The sequence below is a fragment of the Schistocerca gregaria genome, chromosome 1 (genome assembly GCF_023897955.1).
Source record: "Schistocerca gregaria isolate iqSchGreg1 chromosome 1, iqSchGreg1.2, whole genome shotgun sequence".
In the NCBI taxonomy this organism is placed as follows: domain Eukaryota; kingdom Metazoa; phylum Arthropoda; class Insecta; order Orthoptera; family Acrididae; genus Schistocerca; species Schistocerca gregaria.
Genome location: NC_064920.1, coordinates 972871233 through 972887423, shown reverse-complemented (window position 1 = coordinate 972887423; position 16191 = coordinate 972871233). Strand labels below are relative to the sequence as shown.

At 43.5% G+C, this 16191-nt stretch overlaps 1 protein-coding gene across 2 annotated transcripts in view; it reads right to left on the bottom strand.

The window, feature by feature from the left end:
- LOC126276893 (protein unc-13 homolog 4B-like) overlaps nt 1-16191 on the bottom strand; it is a 145902-nt gene that overhangs the window by 84599 nt on the left and 45112 nt on the right. The window contains exon 1 of one of the 2 annotated variants that reach the window (XM_049977314.1): nt 8419-8887. The exons of the other annotated variant lie outside the window; for it this stretch is intronic. Coding sequence (XP_049833271.1) covers nt 8419-8431 — 13 coding nt within the window. The 5' untranslated portion in view covers nt 8432-8887. Of the gene's footprint in view, nt 1-8418; nt 8888-16191 lie in introns of those variants that run through there. 2 annotated transcript variants of the gene reach the window in all.

The window sequence follows — 16191 nt, the reverse complement described above, 5'->3', positions numbered from 1 at the left end:
TGGCGCTCACCTGCACGGCGCCAAACACGCATACGACCACCATTGGCACCAAGGCAGAAGCGACTCTCATCGCTGAAGACGACACGTCTCCATTCGTCCCTCCATTCACGCCTGTCGCGACACCACTGGAGGCGGGCTGCACGATGTTGGGGCGTGAGCGGAAGACGGCCTAACGGTGTGCGGGACCGTAGCCCAGCTTCATTGAGACGGTTGCGAATGGTCCTCGCCGATACCCCAGGAGCAACAGTGTCCCTAATTTGCTGGGAAGTGGCGGTGCGGTCCCCTACGGCACTGCGTAGGATCCTACGGTCTTGGCGTGCATCCGTGCGTCGCTGCGGTCCGGTCCCAGGTCGACGGGCACGTGCACCTTCCGCCGACCACTGGCGACAACATCGATGTACTGTGGAGACCTCACGCCCCACGTGTTGAGCAATTCGGCGGTACGTCCACCCGGCCTCCCGCATGCCCACTATACGCCCTCGCTCAAAGTCCGTCAACTGCACATACGGTTCACGTCCACGCTGTCGCGGCATGCTACCAGTGTTAAAGACTGCGATGGAGCTCCGTATGCCACGGCAAACTGGCTGACATTGACGGCGGCGGTGCACAAATGCTGCGCAGCTAGCGCCATTCGACGGCCAACACCGCGGTTCCTGGTGTGTCCGCTGTGCCGTGGGTGTGATCATTGCTTGCACAGCCCTCTCGCAGTGTCCGGAGAAAGTATGGTGGGTCTGACACACCGGTGTCAATGTGTTCTTTTTCCATTTCCAGGAGTGTATTCTGTTCACTGAAAAAGGGTCACATTACACGACCTGTGCTTCAGGGACCGACTGGCTGTCATACCGTTGAAGATCTACCGTTTCTTTAGAGTGTGGTCTGGTGGTCAGATAATAAAGCCCGCGCCTGCAAACTGAAGGTCGCGGGATCGAATTCCTTAACTTAGCATTCACCTCTTACAGGTCGTGGTTTTTATTAAACTGTAGGCCCCTTTTCCCCGGCTGGATAACTGACGTAGATTAGGGACACTCAAGTCTTCGAACTGGCACCAAACTGAAAGACCTGAACAAGGCCATTGAGCCAAACAATATCATTACTGTTAACATAAACTGAAGCATCAAAGAATGCCAAATAAATATGTAAATAGGTAGAATACGGCGCTACAGCCGGCAACGCCTAGATAAGACAAGAGTCTCGCGCAGTTGTTTGATCGGTTACTGCTGCTACAGTGGTAGGTTATCAAGATTTAACTGAGTTTCAGCGTGGTGTTACAGTCGGCGCACGAGCGATGGGACATAGCGTCTCCGAGGTAGCGCTAAAGTGGGGATTTCTCGAGTGTACCGAGAATACCAGGAATCCGCTAAAACATCAATTCTCCGATATCGCTGCGGCCAGAAAAAGGTGGTGCAAGAACGGACCACCGACGACTGAAGACAGTAGATCAATTGACAGAAGTGCAACCCTTCCGCAAATTTCTTCAGATTTCAGTGCTGGGCCATCAACAAGTGTTAGCATGTGAACCATTCAACGAAATATCATAAATACTGGCTTTAGGAGCCGAGGGCCCACTCGTGTACCCTTGATGACTACACGACACAAAGCTTTACACATCGCCTGGTGCCATCAACACCGACATTTGCCTGTTGATAACTGGAAACATGTTGCCTGGTCAGACGAGTCTCGTTTCAAATTGTATCGAGTGGATGGACGTGTGTGGGTGTAGAGACAACCTCATGAATCCATAGACCCTGCATGTCAGCAGAGGACTGTTCAAGCTAGGGGAGGTTCTGTAATGGTGTGGAGCGTGTGCAATTAAGAGTGATAGAGGACCCCTGATACGTCTAGATACGATTCTGATAGGTGACACGTACGTAACAATCCTGTCTGATCACCTGCATCCATTTATGTCCATTGCGCATTCCGACGGACTTGGGCAATTCCAGCAGGACAATGCGACACCCACCCCACACGTTCAGAATTGCTACTGAGTGGCTCCAGGAACACTCTCCTGAGTTTAACCACTTCCGGTGGCCACCAGACTCCCCAGACATGAACATTATTGAGCATATCTGGGATGGTCTCCACCCCGTCGTATTCATACGGATTTATGGACAGCCCTGCAGGACTTATGGTGTTAGTTCCCTCCAGTGCTACTTCAGGCATTAGTCGAGTCTATGCCGCATCGTGTTGGAGCACTTCTGCGCTGTCGCGGGGACCCTACACGACATTAGGCAGGAGTTACAGTTGCTTTGGCTCTTCAGTGCATCTCACTATGATTAGTGCACCGGAGAATACCGAATCAAATTCTTTCGAGTTTTGCGTTAAATTTTACTTTCTTCCAAAACCGCCAGTCATATCAGGGGAAATTAGAACTATGTCAGTTAATGCTGCGTATTGCTTAAAATCTGATTGTCGTATTGTAATTAACCTTCTGTTATAGGATATAAAAGTTGACCATAACTGAAAGAAAATAAAACAAAAGGAAAGGAACGGGGAAATCAGTGTAAAAGATTGTCTGATTCTTCCAATGAACTGGAATTTGATCATGCGTACGATATGAATAGTACCTTCAGACTTATCGCAGATGATGCAGTTATCTACAATGAACTACAGAATGAACGAAGCTGTATGAATATTCAGTCAGACCCTTATATGATTTCAAATTTGGCGCAATGATTGGCAGCTTGCTTTAACTGTTCAAAAATATAAAATTGTGCACTACACTAAAGTGGATATAATATTAGTGAATCATAGTTCGAATCTGTAAACTCATACAAATACATGGATATAACACATAGTAGGTGCAGTCATGCGTAATGCTGGTAGAAGACTTCGATTTATTTATGTATTTATTTATTTATTTATTTAGATTTCTAGGGAAATGTAAACAACATACACAGGATATTGCTTACAAATCGCTCGTGCGACCCATCCAGGATACTATTCAAGTGTGAGGAACCAATACCTTATAGGACTGACAGTGGATATTGAAGGTAGAGAGATAAGGGCAGTACAGGTTTGTCTGACCCGCGGGAGATTGTTACTGAGATGTTGAAAGAACTGAACTGGCTGGCTCTTGAAGACAGACGGAAACAAGCCCGAGAAAATCTACCGTTAAAGTTTAAAGAACCAGCTTTAAATAATGGCTCTAGGAATACACTACTGACCTGTATATATTGCTCCCCTACGGATCGTGAGGATGAAATTAGGTTAATTTCAGCGCGCAGAGAGGCATTTAAGCAACCATTTTGACCGTACTCCATACGAAAAACCGGTACAGGTCACGTCCTCGGCTATACACTTCACAATGGTTCGCAGAGTACAGATGCAGACGTAGATGTAGAATTGGGCTGTCTGTTTTGAAAAAGTGGTAACGTCTCTTCCGAATAGCCCCGATTCAAAAACAACGGGAACCCGTGAATAACACCTACAACATCAAAGCCGTTTTTGCATTTTCGTTATGAGCAAAGCCTGGTCGTTTGGTGAACTTTTACAACCTAATGCTCAAACACTCGACGTGGATAAGTTTCGCAGGACAGAATTCTGAAGTAGTTTCAGCACCGCTGGTGAGCTCCAGGCAGTCGTTTCAAAGAGTTTACCGGAAGTCTCCAGACACAAGATGTGGACTATACAAGGTAAATCAAGAGTACCAGCGTGACAGATATCTCGTCTTAACTGTGTAATGAAATTCAGCGACGGCTGTAAGAATTTTGCCTGATTGATGAGTTAACTTACAGGGAGCAAGACTCCAATTACATGGAGATGTAACGGTGTGGCAAAAACCACGTGTATTTCTTTCGCAGCGCAATCCCTCTCATTGCATAGCTCATGTATGACAAGTATTGATCATCGTGGATTGACACTTGTTTCTTTGTTGGGATGTCCTGTCTATCGCTACAGTGCGACCTTAATCTAAGTGGAAGCGCGCCGTGTCGTTTTTAAGGTGTAAATAATGTAAACATCCCTTACTGTAGATTCAAAACAGTTTATGTGTCGTCTTTCCGAGTCGGAGAGGGGATGTGATTACCATCAAAACCCACACCTAAGTTTTCCAGTGCATCAAACTAACAGCGCCTAATCTGAAACGGGGTCCTATACGAACGTAGTTCTTGTCCATGTCTTTTAAATAAGCGCCAATATGAGACTAATATATGAAACGAACGGCCAAAATAATTCGAATACCTACTATAATTTTATTTTAGTGGCCCAAAAGACGACATACGTCTAAACTAAACCATTTTAATCATAGAAATTCTTTTCTGTTAACATAGGAACGTAAAGAAACAAAGTTAAGGTTTAACATCTCGTCAACAACCGAGTCGTTAGAGACGGAGAAAAAACTCAAGTTGGGGAACTAAATCGGCCGTATCACACCAGAGGAACCATCCTATCATTTGCATTAACCGATTAAGGGAAACCACACGAAACCTAAATGTGAATGGCCTGACGGAGATTAGATCCGATTTTCCTTCAAGTACGACTCCAGCGTCTTAACCCCTGAGCTACCAGATATAGTGCTGTTAAGAGGAGGATGTTATAGTAGTTACGAAATGGAGTGCCGTCAGCAAGGAGACAATACGATCACGTTATCCGAGGTTTGCTAAATCGATATCGGCAAAGACTGGATTATTTCCTTTCATAGCAGTAGGAACGAATTCTTTGACTAACATTTCCCAACCTAGTTAGGGCTTTGTCTCTAATAATTTGTCTGATGAAGTTTGCCAACAATTAAGAAATAAATGAGCGAAAAAACTGTAATCATTGGAGGAGGAAAATACAACTTAGTATATGTGCTGAACGACCAGAGGACAGAGATTTAATTTCCTGAAGCAAGACGCAGTACAATTAAAATCGTATATGATGAGTGGATGTCGTTATCACGAGAAAGAAAACTGGCGTTCTACGGGTCGGAGCGTGGAATGTCAGATCCCTTAATCGGGCAGGTAGGTTAGAAAATTTAAAAAGGGAAATGGATAGGTTAAAGTTAGATATAGTGGGAATTAGTGAAGTTCGGTGGCAAGAGGAACAAGACTTCTGGTCAGGTGACTACAGGGTTATAAACACAAAATCAAATAGGGGTAATGCAGGAGTAGGTTTAATAATGAATAGGAAAATAGGAATGCGGGTAAGCTACTACAAACAGCATAGTGAACGCATTATTGTGGCCAAGATAGATACGAAGCCCACACCTACTACAGTAGTACAAGTTTATATGCCAACTAGCTCTGCAGATGACGAAGAAATTGAAGAAATGTATGATCAAATAAAAGAAATTATTCAGATAGTGAAGGGCGACGAAAATTTAATAGTCATGGGTGACTGGAATTCGGTAGTAGGAAAAGGGAGAGAAGGAAACGTAGTAGGTCAATATGGACTGGGGCAAAGAAATGAAAGAGGAAGCCGCCTGGTAGAATTTTGCACAGAGCACAACTTAATCATAGGTAACTCTTGGTTCAAGAATCATAAAAGAAGGCTGTATACTTGGAAGAAGCCTGGAGATACTGACAGGTTTCAGATAGATTATATAATGGTAAGACAGAGATTTAGGAACCAGGTTTTATATTGTAAGACATTTCCAGGGGCAGATGTGGACTCTGACCACAATCTGTTGGTTATGACCTGTAGATTAAAACTGAAGAAACTGCAACAAGGTGGGAATTTAAGGAGATGGGACCTGGATAAACTAAAAGAACCAGAGGTTGTACGGAGTTTCAAGGAGAGCATAAGGGAGCAATTGACAGGAATGGGGGAAAGAAATACAATAGAAGAAGAATGGGTAGCTTTGAGGGATGAAATAGTGAAGGCAGCAGAGCATCAAGTAGGTAAAAAGACTAGGGCTAGTAGAAATCCTTGGGTAACAGAAGAAATATTGAATTTAATTGATGAAAGGAGAAAATATAAAAATGCAGTAAATGAAGCAGGAAAAAAGGAATACAAACGTCTCAAAAATGAGATCGACAGGAAGTGCAAAATGGCTAAGCTGGGATGGCTAGAGGACAAATGTAAGGATGTAGAGGCTTATCTCACTAGAGGTAAGATATATACTGCCTACAGGAAAATTAAAGAGACCTTTGGAGAAAAGAGAGCCACTTGTATGAATATCAAGAGCTCAGATGGAAACCCAGTTCTAAGCAAAGAAGGGAAAGCAGAAAGGTGGAAGGAGTATATAGAGGGTCTATACAAGGGCGATGTACTTGAGGACAATATTATGGAAATGGAAGAGGATGTAGATGAAGATGAAATGGGAGATACGATACTGCGTGAAGAGTTTGACAGAGCACTGAAAGACCTGAGTCGAAACAAGGCCCCCGGAGTCGACAACATTCCATTGGAACTACTGACGGCCTTGGGAGAGCCAGTCCTGACAAAACTCTACCATCTGGTGAGCAAGATGTATGAGAAGGCGAAATACCCTCAGACTTCAGGAAGAATGTAATAATTCCAATCCCAAAGAAAGCAGGTGTTGACAGATGTGAAAATTACCGAACTATCAGTTTAATAAGTCACAGCTGTAAAATACTAACGCGAGTTCTTTACAGACGAATGGAAAAACTGGTAGAAGCCGACCTCGGGGAAGATCAGTTTGGATTCCGTAGAAATGTTGGAACACGTGAGGCAATACTGACCCTACGGCTTATCTTAGAAGCTAGATTAAGAAAAGGCAAACCTACGTTTCTAGCATTTGTAGACTTAGAGAAAGCTTTTGACAATGTTGACTGGAATACTCTCTTTCAAATTCTGAAGGTGGCAGGGGTAAAATACAGGGAGCGAAAGGCTATTTACAATTTGTACAGAAACCAGATGGCAGTTATAAGAGTCGAGGGGCATAAAAGGGAAGCAGTGGTGGGGAGGGAGTAAGACAGGGTTGTAGCCTATCCCCGATGTTATTCAATCTCTATATTGAGCAAGCAGGAAAGGAAACAAAAGAAAAATTCGGAGTAGGTATTAAAATCCATGGAGTAGAAATAAAAACTTTGAGGTTCGCCGATGACATCGTAATTCTGTCAGAGACAGCAAAGGACTTGGAAGAGCAGTTGAACGGAATGGATAGTGTCTTGAAAGGAGGATATAAGATGACCATCAACAAAAGCAAAACGAGGATAATGGAATGTAGTCGAATTAAGTCGGGTGATGCTGAGGGAATTAGATTAGGAAGTGAGACACTTAAAGTAGTAAAGGAGTTGTGCTATTTGGGGAGCAAAATAACTGATGATGGTCGAAGTAGAGAGGATATAAAATGTAGACTGACAATGGCAAGAAAAGCGTTTCTGAAGAAGAGAAGTTTGTTAACATCGAGTATAGATTTAAGTGTCAGGAAGTCATTTCTGAAAGTATTAGTATGGAGTGTAGCCATGTATGGAAGTGAATCATGGACGATAAATAGTTTGGACAAGAAGAGAATAGAAGCTTTCGAAATGTGGTGCTACAGAAGAATGCTGAAGATTAGATGGGTAGATCACATAACTAATGAGGAAGTATTGAATCGGATTGGGGAGAAGAGAAGTTTGTGGCACAAATTGACCAGAAGAAGGGATCGGTTGGTAGGACATGTTCTGAGGCATCAAGGGATAACCAATTTAGTATTGGAGGGCAGCGTGGAGGGTAAAAATCGTAGAGGCAGACCAAGAGATGACTACACTAAGCAGATTCAGAAGGAGGTAGGTTGCAGTAGGTACTGGGAGATGAAGAAGCTTGCACAGGATAGAGTAGCATGGAGAGCTGCATCAAACCAGTTTCAGGACTGAAGACCACAACAACAACAATGATGAGTGGACTTGGCACATAACGGGGACTGAATGCAGTGTTTGGTTTGTCACTACAGCAGTCACGCGTGGTGGCTGAGGGGAGCGCGCTTAACCCTAAACATTGTAGAAACGTTATAACAATGAATTGATTGCGTCAGGACCTATGTGCATACAAATTTCATTGACGAATTTCTACTATTCTTCATCGTCTACGATTTATGAACTACTTCAAGAATAAGATAATCTAACAATAATAATAAGAGAACAGGGAGACATCTAATAAATAATTCACTGCCATATCTTGAATAGGGGACTGATTATTGATAGTGTCTGCAACATATACTACAGTTTCATTTCAAATATTTTATTTATGCCTAACACCTAATAATACACACAGACGAACAAGTCAGCAAAAGAAAACTATGTCACTTAAAAAAGCGCATGGTAAGCAATACAAACAAAAAGGTATCGGATCTTATAAAGCAACTACAAAGAAGAACGTAACGATAGTAATAAAAAGATATAGCAATTTTCTGATGGCAATCACATTACTACCTCGTGGAAGGTAAAAAGAATTTATTTTTGATGGAAAGCTTCGTCAACAGAGCAGATAATTTTTTTCTTTGGTTAAATGTTTAATTAATGAAACAATACTGAAGGATAACGAGTACAATACCTGTCTCTTCCATCTGTTGGACCCGATTTTTCTTGCGTCTTGGTGTTACGGTTTGTAAGTGAAGATATCACGTCGTCCGATTATTGTTAGTAAGGATGAGGGTGCTGCACTCACTTCCACCGTGTGCACGTTGTCATTCAAACTTCTTCAAAATAAACCGAGCTGTACTACTTTGAAATATATCAAAATGTTGGTGATGACACTCTACAGTCGAAAAATACGAATAAAGATTTTCTGCGCAAACATCTGGGTTAAAATGTCGTTATTTATGCGGATAGTATAATTATGCATCAACCATTTGAGTTACATAATCAGAGATAATACGTACAGTCATGACTGTGGAAAAATATGTTCATGATATTGGTGAGTACATGATACTTCACTCGTGCGGTGGTCATTTGAGGACGGAGCAACTGTCACGAACAGTCATCTGCGACCTGACAGACATCTTGCTCAGAGATAAACTCTTAACGCCAACGATCTATGGTTGTAATCTTGGTTCTAAGAAGCAAGGAGGTTAATAAGTGACTTAATCTTATCGTTGATTGTTTATTTTTGTAAATAACACGCTAAGTTTAGTGAAAAAGTTAAATCGTCAATCTTGCACAGATTCTGAAACGTTGTTTACTTTATTCTGATCTCAACAAAAATTATAATGAATATTCGAGTTCACGGAATCTATTGCTCCTTCCCTTTTCTTTATTGCGCCCCGATGATTACAAACAAATTTCTCGTTCTCCTCTATTTATGCAGCAACACTGTGAAACATTGAATTCTTTAGGAACATTTAGATATTTAAATACGTTAAATCAGGCCGTTTACATTAATGTACATTTCGTAGAAATTTGTAAAACGTTTGTATAGGTAAATTTATTGAACGGGGCATGATGACGGCAGGGCAGGGATATAATGGTATCGCTCGAGAAACCGTGTTCAGCGATGAGACAAATAAAAAAACCTGCCTCACTTGGAGCTCAGAAACATATGCACTCACATGAGTTCAGTAGAGCGCGTGTCATCGATTCTGCCCGCCTAAGAACGAGAACGCTCTCTAAGTGAATCAAAACGAAAATGGTGTCTTAGTTTCTAAATCCATAGCTTGATAAAACTGGTGTAGAGGAATTATTATTTCCGCAAAACTTCGCCACTTTCCATACGACTATAGAACCAAATTCCTTCTGCATGAAGAGTTCTCCTTTTGACATTTCTTCCTAGTGCCCAAAACTGGCCACCTCGACAGCACAATTTAATGTACTGTGATTCTTTGTCATGAAAGTATGTTATACGATAGTATTTCGAAAATAAAGCTAAAAATTTAGTACTATTTAAGCAGAAAATGTGAAGCATTGACAGTGAAATCGATGGTGGCATCAAAAGAGGTGCGGTGAATTTAGAATAGAAATAGTGCGTATGAAGAACATATGAAGAGGGTCTCGTGACGAACGTATTTTCCATGCTCAGGTATCAAGATGTAACGATCAGCTGTATTATCCTTTTCTTTTCTCTACCTGTTAAACTGATTTAGAGAACGATAAATCTGGTTTCCTTTTTAATCTCTCTTCTGGATCATTGTTAAGATACTTTACAATTCTGTTGACCACTTGGAAATCGACAGACCACAGAAGTATGTTCTGTACCTTAAAAAACAAATACTGCGTGCCGAAAGTATGAATCCACATACTGACTCACTGACTCCCGAGAGATATGTTACATTGTTTCTTTTGTGAATGAGGTAAACTACATGCTGTGTGGTGTAAATGCTATTTCTGCTTAGCAGAACCGCTAAGCAGTTCAAGAATTATAGTTTCAATAGATAGCTGCATGCTGAAAAATTTACGTAAAATGTATTATCAATGTTACAAATAAGTAAAAAGTTATATCTTGCGAAAATTTGAAAGGCAGCATTAAAGTAAAAGTAAAATTAAATAACAATTTATGTTATTAGCCAGGGATTCTGAAATCATCACTGCACGACGTATGTATCGAATCCGCTGTAGACCTGTTTTTGACCTTAGTGAAAACCCCATGTTTCATACATGATTAAAGTGCGTGTTTTATAAAGTACATCTGTTCAAACATAGAATAACTATAGTGTCTTATGACATGGTTTGCTAATTAGGTAAACGTCGGTAGAATTATAAATTGTAGTACGTTACAGAATGTCCAGCAATATGAGTATCCTCAAATCCTGATACAGATCATGTTTTTCGAATAAATAGGTGAAAAATAATTGTAGCCTTACAAGTAAGTTGTAGATGTGTTACATTTTCCGGCGATCAGTTTAGAGCGAAAAAACTATCAGACAGCCACATAAGAGCTGAAACCGCAGAAGAAAAAAGATTAGTGTTTAACATTTCATCGAAAGCGTGATGATTAGTAACCGAACACAAGCTCGGAAAGAGCACAGTATGGTGACGGAAGTAGGCCGTTTTGTTTTCAAAGAAACCATACCGCCATTGGCTTTGATAAGTTTGGAAAAACCACGGGAAACCTAAGTCTGAATTCTGGACGGCACGGCGAGAGACTGAACCTGTTTGGGCGGCGGAAGTGCAGAATGGGCGATTCCGCAAGGAAGACGGAGAGGTAGCCGATGCTTGGGAGGGGAAGATGGGATTCCCCTGTCCTTGCGCGCCCCTCCAAACCGGAGACAGTCATGACGTATGCAAAGGAGAAGGAGGGGAGGTCACATGTTGTCTCGTGAGCAACAGACCAGGGCTAAAGCAGCCGCTAGGAGGCGTCGATGACGTATGAACGGGAGGGAGAGTGGGAGTACCTTGCTCTCAGGCGTAGAAAACGGAACGGTCACTGAGGACGTTCTCTGTATGCAGACCGACTGCTGCCAAAACGAGCTCAGATTGCTCTCAGATTTCTCGACGTTTCCAAGTCTACGAACTGGACATTCTGGGGTGTGCAGGTCGCGAATACCCTGGTTCCACAGGAAGTGACAAGTGAATATGCTCGCACACTAAACGTCAGTATCATCAACAGTGTCTTCTGATCCACATGCACAATGGAGCGCTTTAAGCCATAAGAAAACCGTGCGCTACTGTACTGCCGCAAAGGATGCACAATGACACACAGTAACAACGCACTGGATGTTCAGTGGAACTAGCTGACAGAATTTGTCGAGAGTACGAGCACTGCACAGAGAACTTTTGTCCTGATCCACTGTCAACAGACTGCTATGTACCAAATTTCGTAGCGTTACATCTCTGTCCTCTTCCAGTACCAACTGCAAGCGCCAAACATCCTCTTTGTGGTGCTGAACGTTGCTCTGCACTTTTGATAAGTTGGCAACAGAGTGATGAATATCTGATTATGCTCTCGTTCGTAGACTGCAACTGGTCATACGGCAAGTAATGCGTATCCTAATGCGGCGTGTCTCCTAATTGATAACAGAGCGTGCTAGCTGTAAACAGATCATAGCGCCATCACGCTACATACTACCCGCATTTTAGGCTGAGATCTCCGACGGAAATAGCACGTCTGTGAGAAAGCTGGAAACAGCTGGATAGCCAAAAAAATTTCCGTGTAGCAGTATCCCTAACAAAGGGAGCAGAGGCAACGGCGTGCAGTTCCGATTTACATCTACATTCACACAGATACTCTCCAAGCACCCGTATGGTGCATGGCGGAGAATACCACGTAGCATTACTCATCATTTCCTTTCCTGTTCCGTCACAAATAGAGCGAGGGAAAAACAACTGCCTATCACCCTCCGAACGAGCCCTACATTCTCTCTTCTTATCTTTGTGGTTCTCACACGCAATGTACGTTGGTGGTAGTTGAATAGTTCAGCATTCGGCATCAAACTCCGGTTCGCTAATCCTCACTAGCTCTCGGGAAAAGAACGTTGTCTTCCCTCCAGGGATTCCGATTTGAGTTCACGAAGCATCTCCGAATTACTTGCGTCCTGATCTAACCTATCGATAACAAATCGAGCAGCACACCTCTAAACTGCTTCGATGTCGTCCTTTAATACGACGCTGTGGGGATCCCAAGCACTCGAGCAGTACTCAAGAAAAGGTCGCACTAGTGTTCCACACGCCGTTTCTTTATAGATGAGACCCACTATCCCAAAATTCTCCTAATAAAAGGGAGTTGGTTGGGTTGGGTTGTTTGGGGTAAGAGACCAAACAGCGACGTCATCGGTTTCATCAGATTAGGGAAGGACGGAGAAGGAAGTCGGCCGTGCCCTTTCAAATAAACCATCCCGGTATTTGCCTGGAGCGATTTAGGGAAATCACGGAAAACCTAAATGAGGATGGCCGGACGCGGGATTGAACCGTCGTCCTCCCGAAATAAAAGGGAGTCCTCATTTGGCTTCCCTGCTACCAACCTGACGTGCTTTTTCCATTTCAGATACCTAGATATTCAATCGATGTGACTCTCTCAAGCCGCACACTGCCGATGCTGCATTCGGACATTACAGGATTATTTTTATTACTCATCCGCATTAAGTTCCATTTTTCTACATTTAGAGGTAGCTGCCATTCATAACACCAACTAAAAATTATACCTACGTCATCCTCTATCCTCGTACAGTCACCCAACGACGACATCTTCTCGCACACCACAGCGTCATCAGCAAACGGCAGTAGATGGCTGCTGTCAGATCATTTATGTAACCGGAGAATAAGAGCGGTCCTGTCATGCTTTCCTGGATCACTCCTGATGTTACCCCTTACTCCGACGAACACTAGCCGTCGTGGGCAACTCGCTGACTGCTATTGCTGAAGAAGTCTTCGAGCCAATCACAATCACATACCTGGGGACCTTGCTTCAATTTCAAACTTGGGCACATTCCGAATCTTTCACTTCGCAGCGGAATGTATTGTGTTCGAACGAAGGCTCTTGTCTCATTGACCAAGCTGTGTAGGCACGATTCACGATGAGTGCGACATCCTTTCTCCCAGCAATGCCATAACAACGTACGCCATAGCGCCTCTGAGGAAGGTGGAAAGCAGCGATGAAGTGACAAGATAAGAGTTACTGAGACAAGTGGTGAGCAGCTCCTGGAGAACATAGTAAGAGCAGTGGTCCCGAAAAGCAACAAACCGGATTCGTGCCCCACTTCGAAACAATACTTTTACCAGACGGAATGCTTCTACGCAGTGTCTTACGGAGCGAGTCTAATATTCCGGAGACGTGGGGAGAAAGATTCATGCAGTAGTAGCGATATTATTTGTGAGGCATATACACCGATCAGTCAAACCGTTTAAAGATTTCGTTCCGTTTGGTAGCCTTGCGAGCGGGGCCCACGAGAAATACTTGCCCTGAAACTGACTTGTGACGTCACACTTGTCGGCTTGTCAGGACGTTCGCTCCGTGCGGGAAATTAGTGTGTAATTGAAAAGGTACCCACCAAAGGTTTTTGTCGAGTGCTGTCGAGAGCAAGTATGCATTTAAACGCGCAGTCAAGAATTTTTAAACTCGTCTGAAATAGTTACTCGTTTGCTGTTGGCTGCTAGCACTCGTAAGACCTGGAATTCACGTCTTGTGACGTAGGTGCCACGGCTGTCTTCCTCGTGGTCCTCGGTTGAGGGCACGTGACACTGCAAGGGAGTATCTAAGCGAAGCAGGGACGACTGGGGAATCACTCCGGCGACGTAATGGTGCCGTGAGTGGGGGAAATCCACTTGCATTAGCGGCTTTTACTTACGGACAGATTGTTATGGCCAAGTGCCTGGGAACGAGCATCACGGAAATGGCAAAGCTGGTCTGTTGTTTATGTACTCTCATCAACATGTACGGAAAGTGATTGAAGGTCGATGAAACCAAGAGTGGGCGTCAAGCTGTTGGACGTCCACGTCACACCACAGCACGTAAAAGTCGGTGGCTTCCCTGCTCTGTAAATCAAAGTGACGGATCTGACGACAGAGTACAGTGTTGATGCAGGGACACAAGTTTCGGAGCCCACTGTTCGGCGTACACAACAGACGACAAATATGTATTTCATGTTGATCCGATTACATCGTCAGTTATGATTGTAATAGGCAAGAAATCATCGTAATCAATGGAAACGTATGGTGTGGCCGGGCGAGTCATGTTTCTTGTTAAACCAGGTCGATGGCCGTGCCCATATAAGCCATCATCCAGGTGAAAGGATGGTTGATATACGCATCGCGCTACGGAGGGCGGCCTATGGGAGTGATACTATGTAATGGTAGACAGTCACCCAGGCTTCAGTGAGATCTGTGAAGGCTTCAGTGAGATCTGTGAAAGTAGTACGAGGGCGATTTGATACGTCTGGTAAAAACTAAGAAAAAATGTTTGTATCGTGAACAGCTCACCTTACTTCTCCACATTGTCTCCTTTGAGGGATGCACACATGGTCCAATCATCCTCCAGCTTTTTCATCCTACCCGAAAATAGGTTCTGTCAGACTCTGTAAAATACTCGTTGACTGCAATTATCTCTTCGTCGCCGGTCGGTGTGGCCGAGCGGTTCTAGACGCATTTAGAGCGAGCCTTCGTATGAGCCCTGATTTCTCGTACCTTATCTTCGTGATCCCTACGTGAAATGTATGTTGACGCAGTAGGATCGTTCTGCAGTCAGCTTCAAATGCCGGTTCTCTATATGATCTCAGCAGTGTTCTTCGAAATGAATGTCTTCTTCCCTTCAGAGATTCCCACTTGAGCTCCCGAAGCATATCCGTAACATTTGCATACTACCGCTAAAAAATCTAGTAGCTGGCCTCTGAATTGCTTCGATGTTGTCTTTCAGTCCGATGTGGTGCTGATCCCAAACACTCGAGCAGTACTCAAAAGTTGATTGCACTAGCGTCCTATATGCGGTATCCCTTACAGATGAACCACGCTTTCCTAAAATTCTCTCAATAAACCGAAGTCGACGATTCGTCTTCCCTATCACAATCCTCACATGTTCGTTCCATTTCATATGGCCCAGATATTCAAAGAACGTGCCTGTGTCAAGCAGGACTCTAGTGAAGCTATATCGGAACTTTTCTGGTTTGTTTTGCCTACTCATTCGCATTAACTTACATTTTTCGACATTAGGAGCAGCCTGTCATTCATCACACCAACTAGAAATTTTGTCTAAGTCGTTTTGTATCAACAGGCAGCTACTTATCTTCCACACCTTCCTGTGCACCACAGCATCATCAGCGAACAAAAACAGATTCCTGCCCACCCTGTCTGAGAGATCATTTATGTGTATAGAAAATAGGCAACGGTCCTATCACACTTCCCTGGGGCATTACCCCTGTTTCCGATGAACATCCTCTGTCGAGGTGGATTCTCTTACTTAAGTGCCTATTCCGTATGCACGTACCTTCGTTAATAGTCTGAAGTGGGGTACCGTATCTAATGCTCTTCAGAAATCTAGAAATATGGAATCTGCCTGTGCCCTTTATCCATAGTCCACCGTATATCATGAGAGAAAACAGCAACTGGGTTCGCAAGAGCGATGCTTTCTAAAGCCGTGCTGATTTGTGGACATGGGTTTTTCGGTCTCTGGGAAATTTATTATAATGGTACTCAGAACATGCTCTAGAATTATGCAGCAAACCGATGTTAAGGATATTGGTCTGTAATTTGAGTGTCCGTTCTTTTAGCCTTCTTATATACGGGAGTCACCTGCACGTTTCTTCTGTCGCTTGGCATTACACGTGTTGGCAGGTAACATTCATCAACCATTCGCCATTCCTAGATCTTTCCATCTGATTGCCAAAAGGTACAGCCTGATTCGTCCCTCCAAATCACTCGTTTCCAGAATCACTGTTTACACTACCTAAAGTGTCGCGTGGCACTG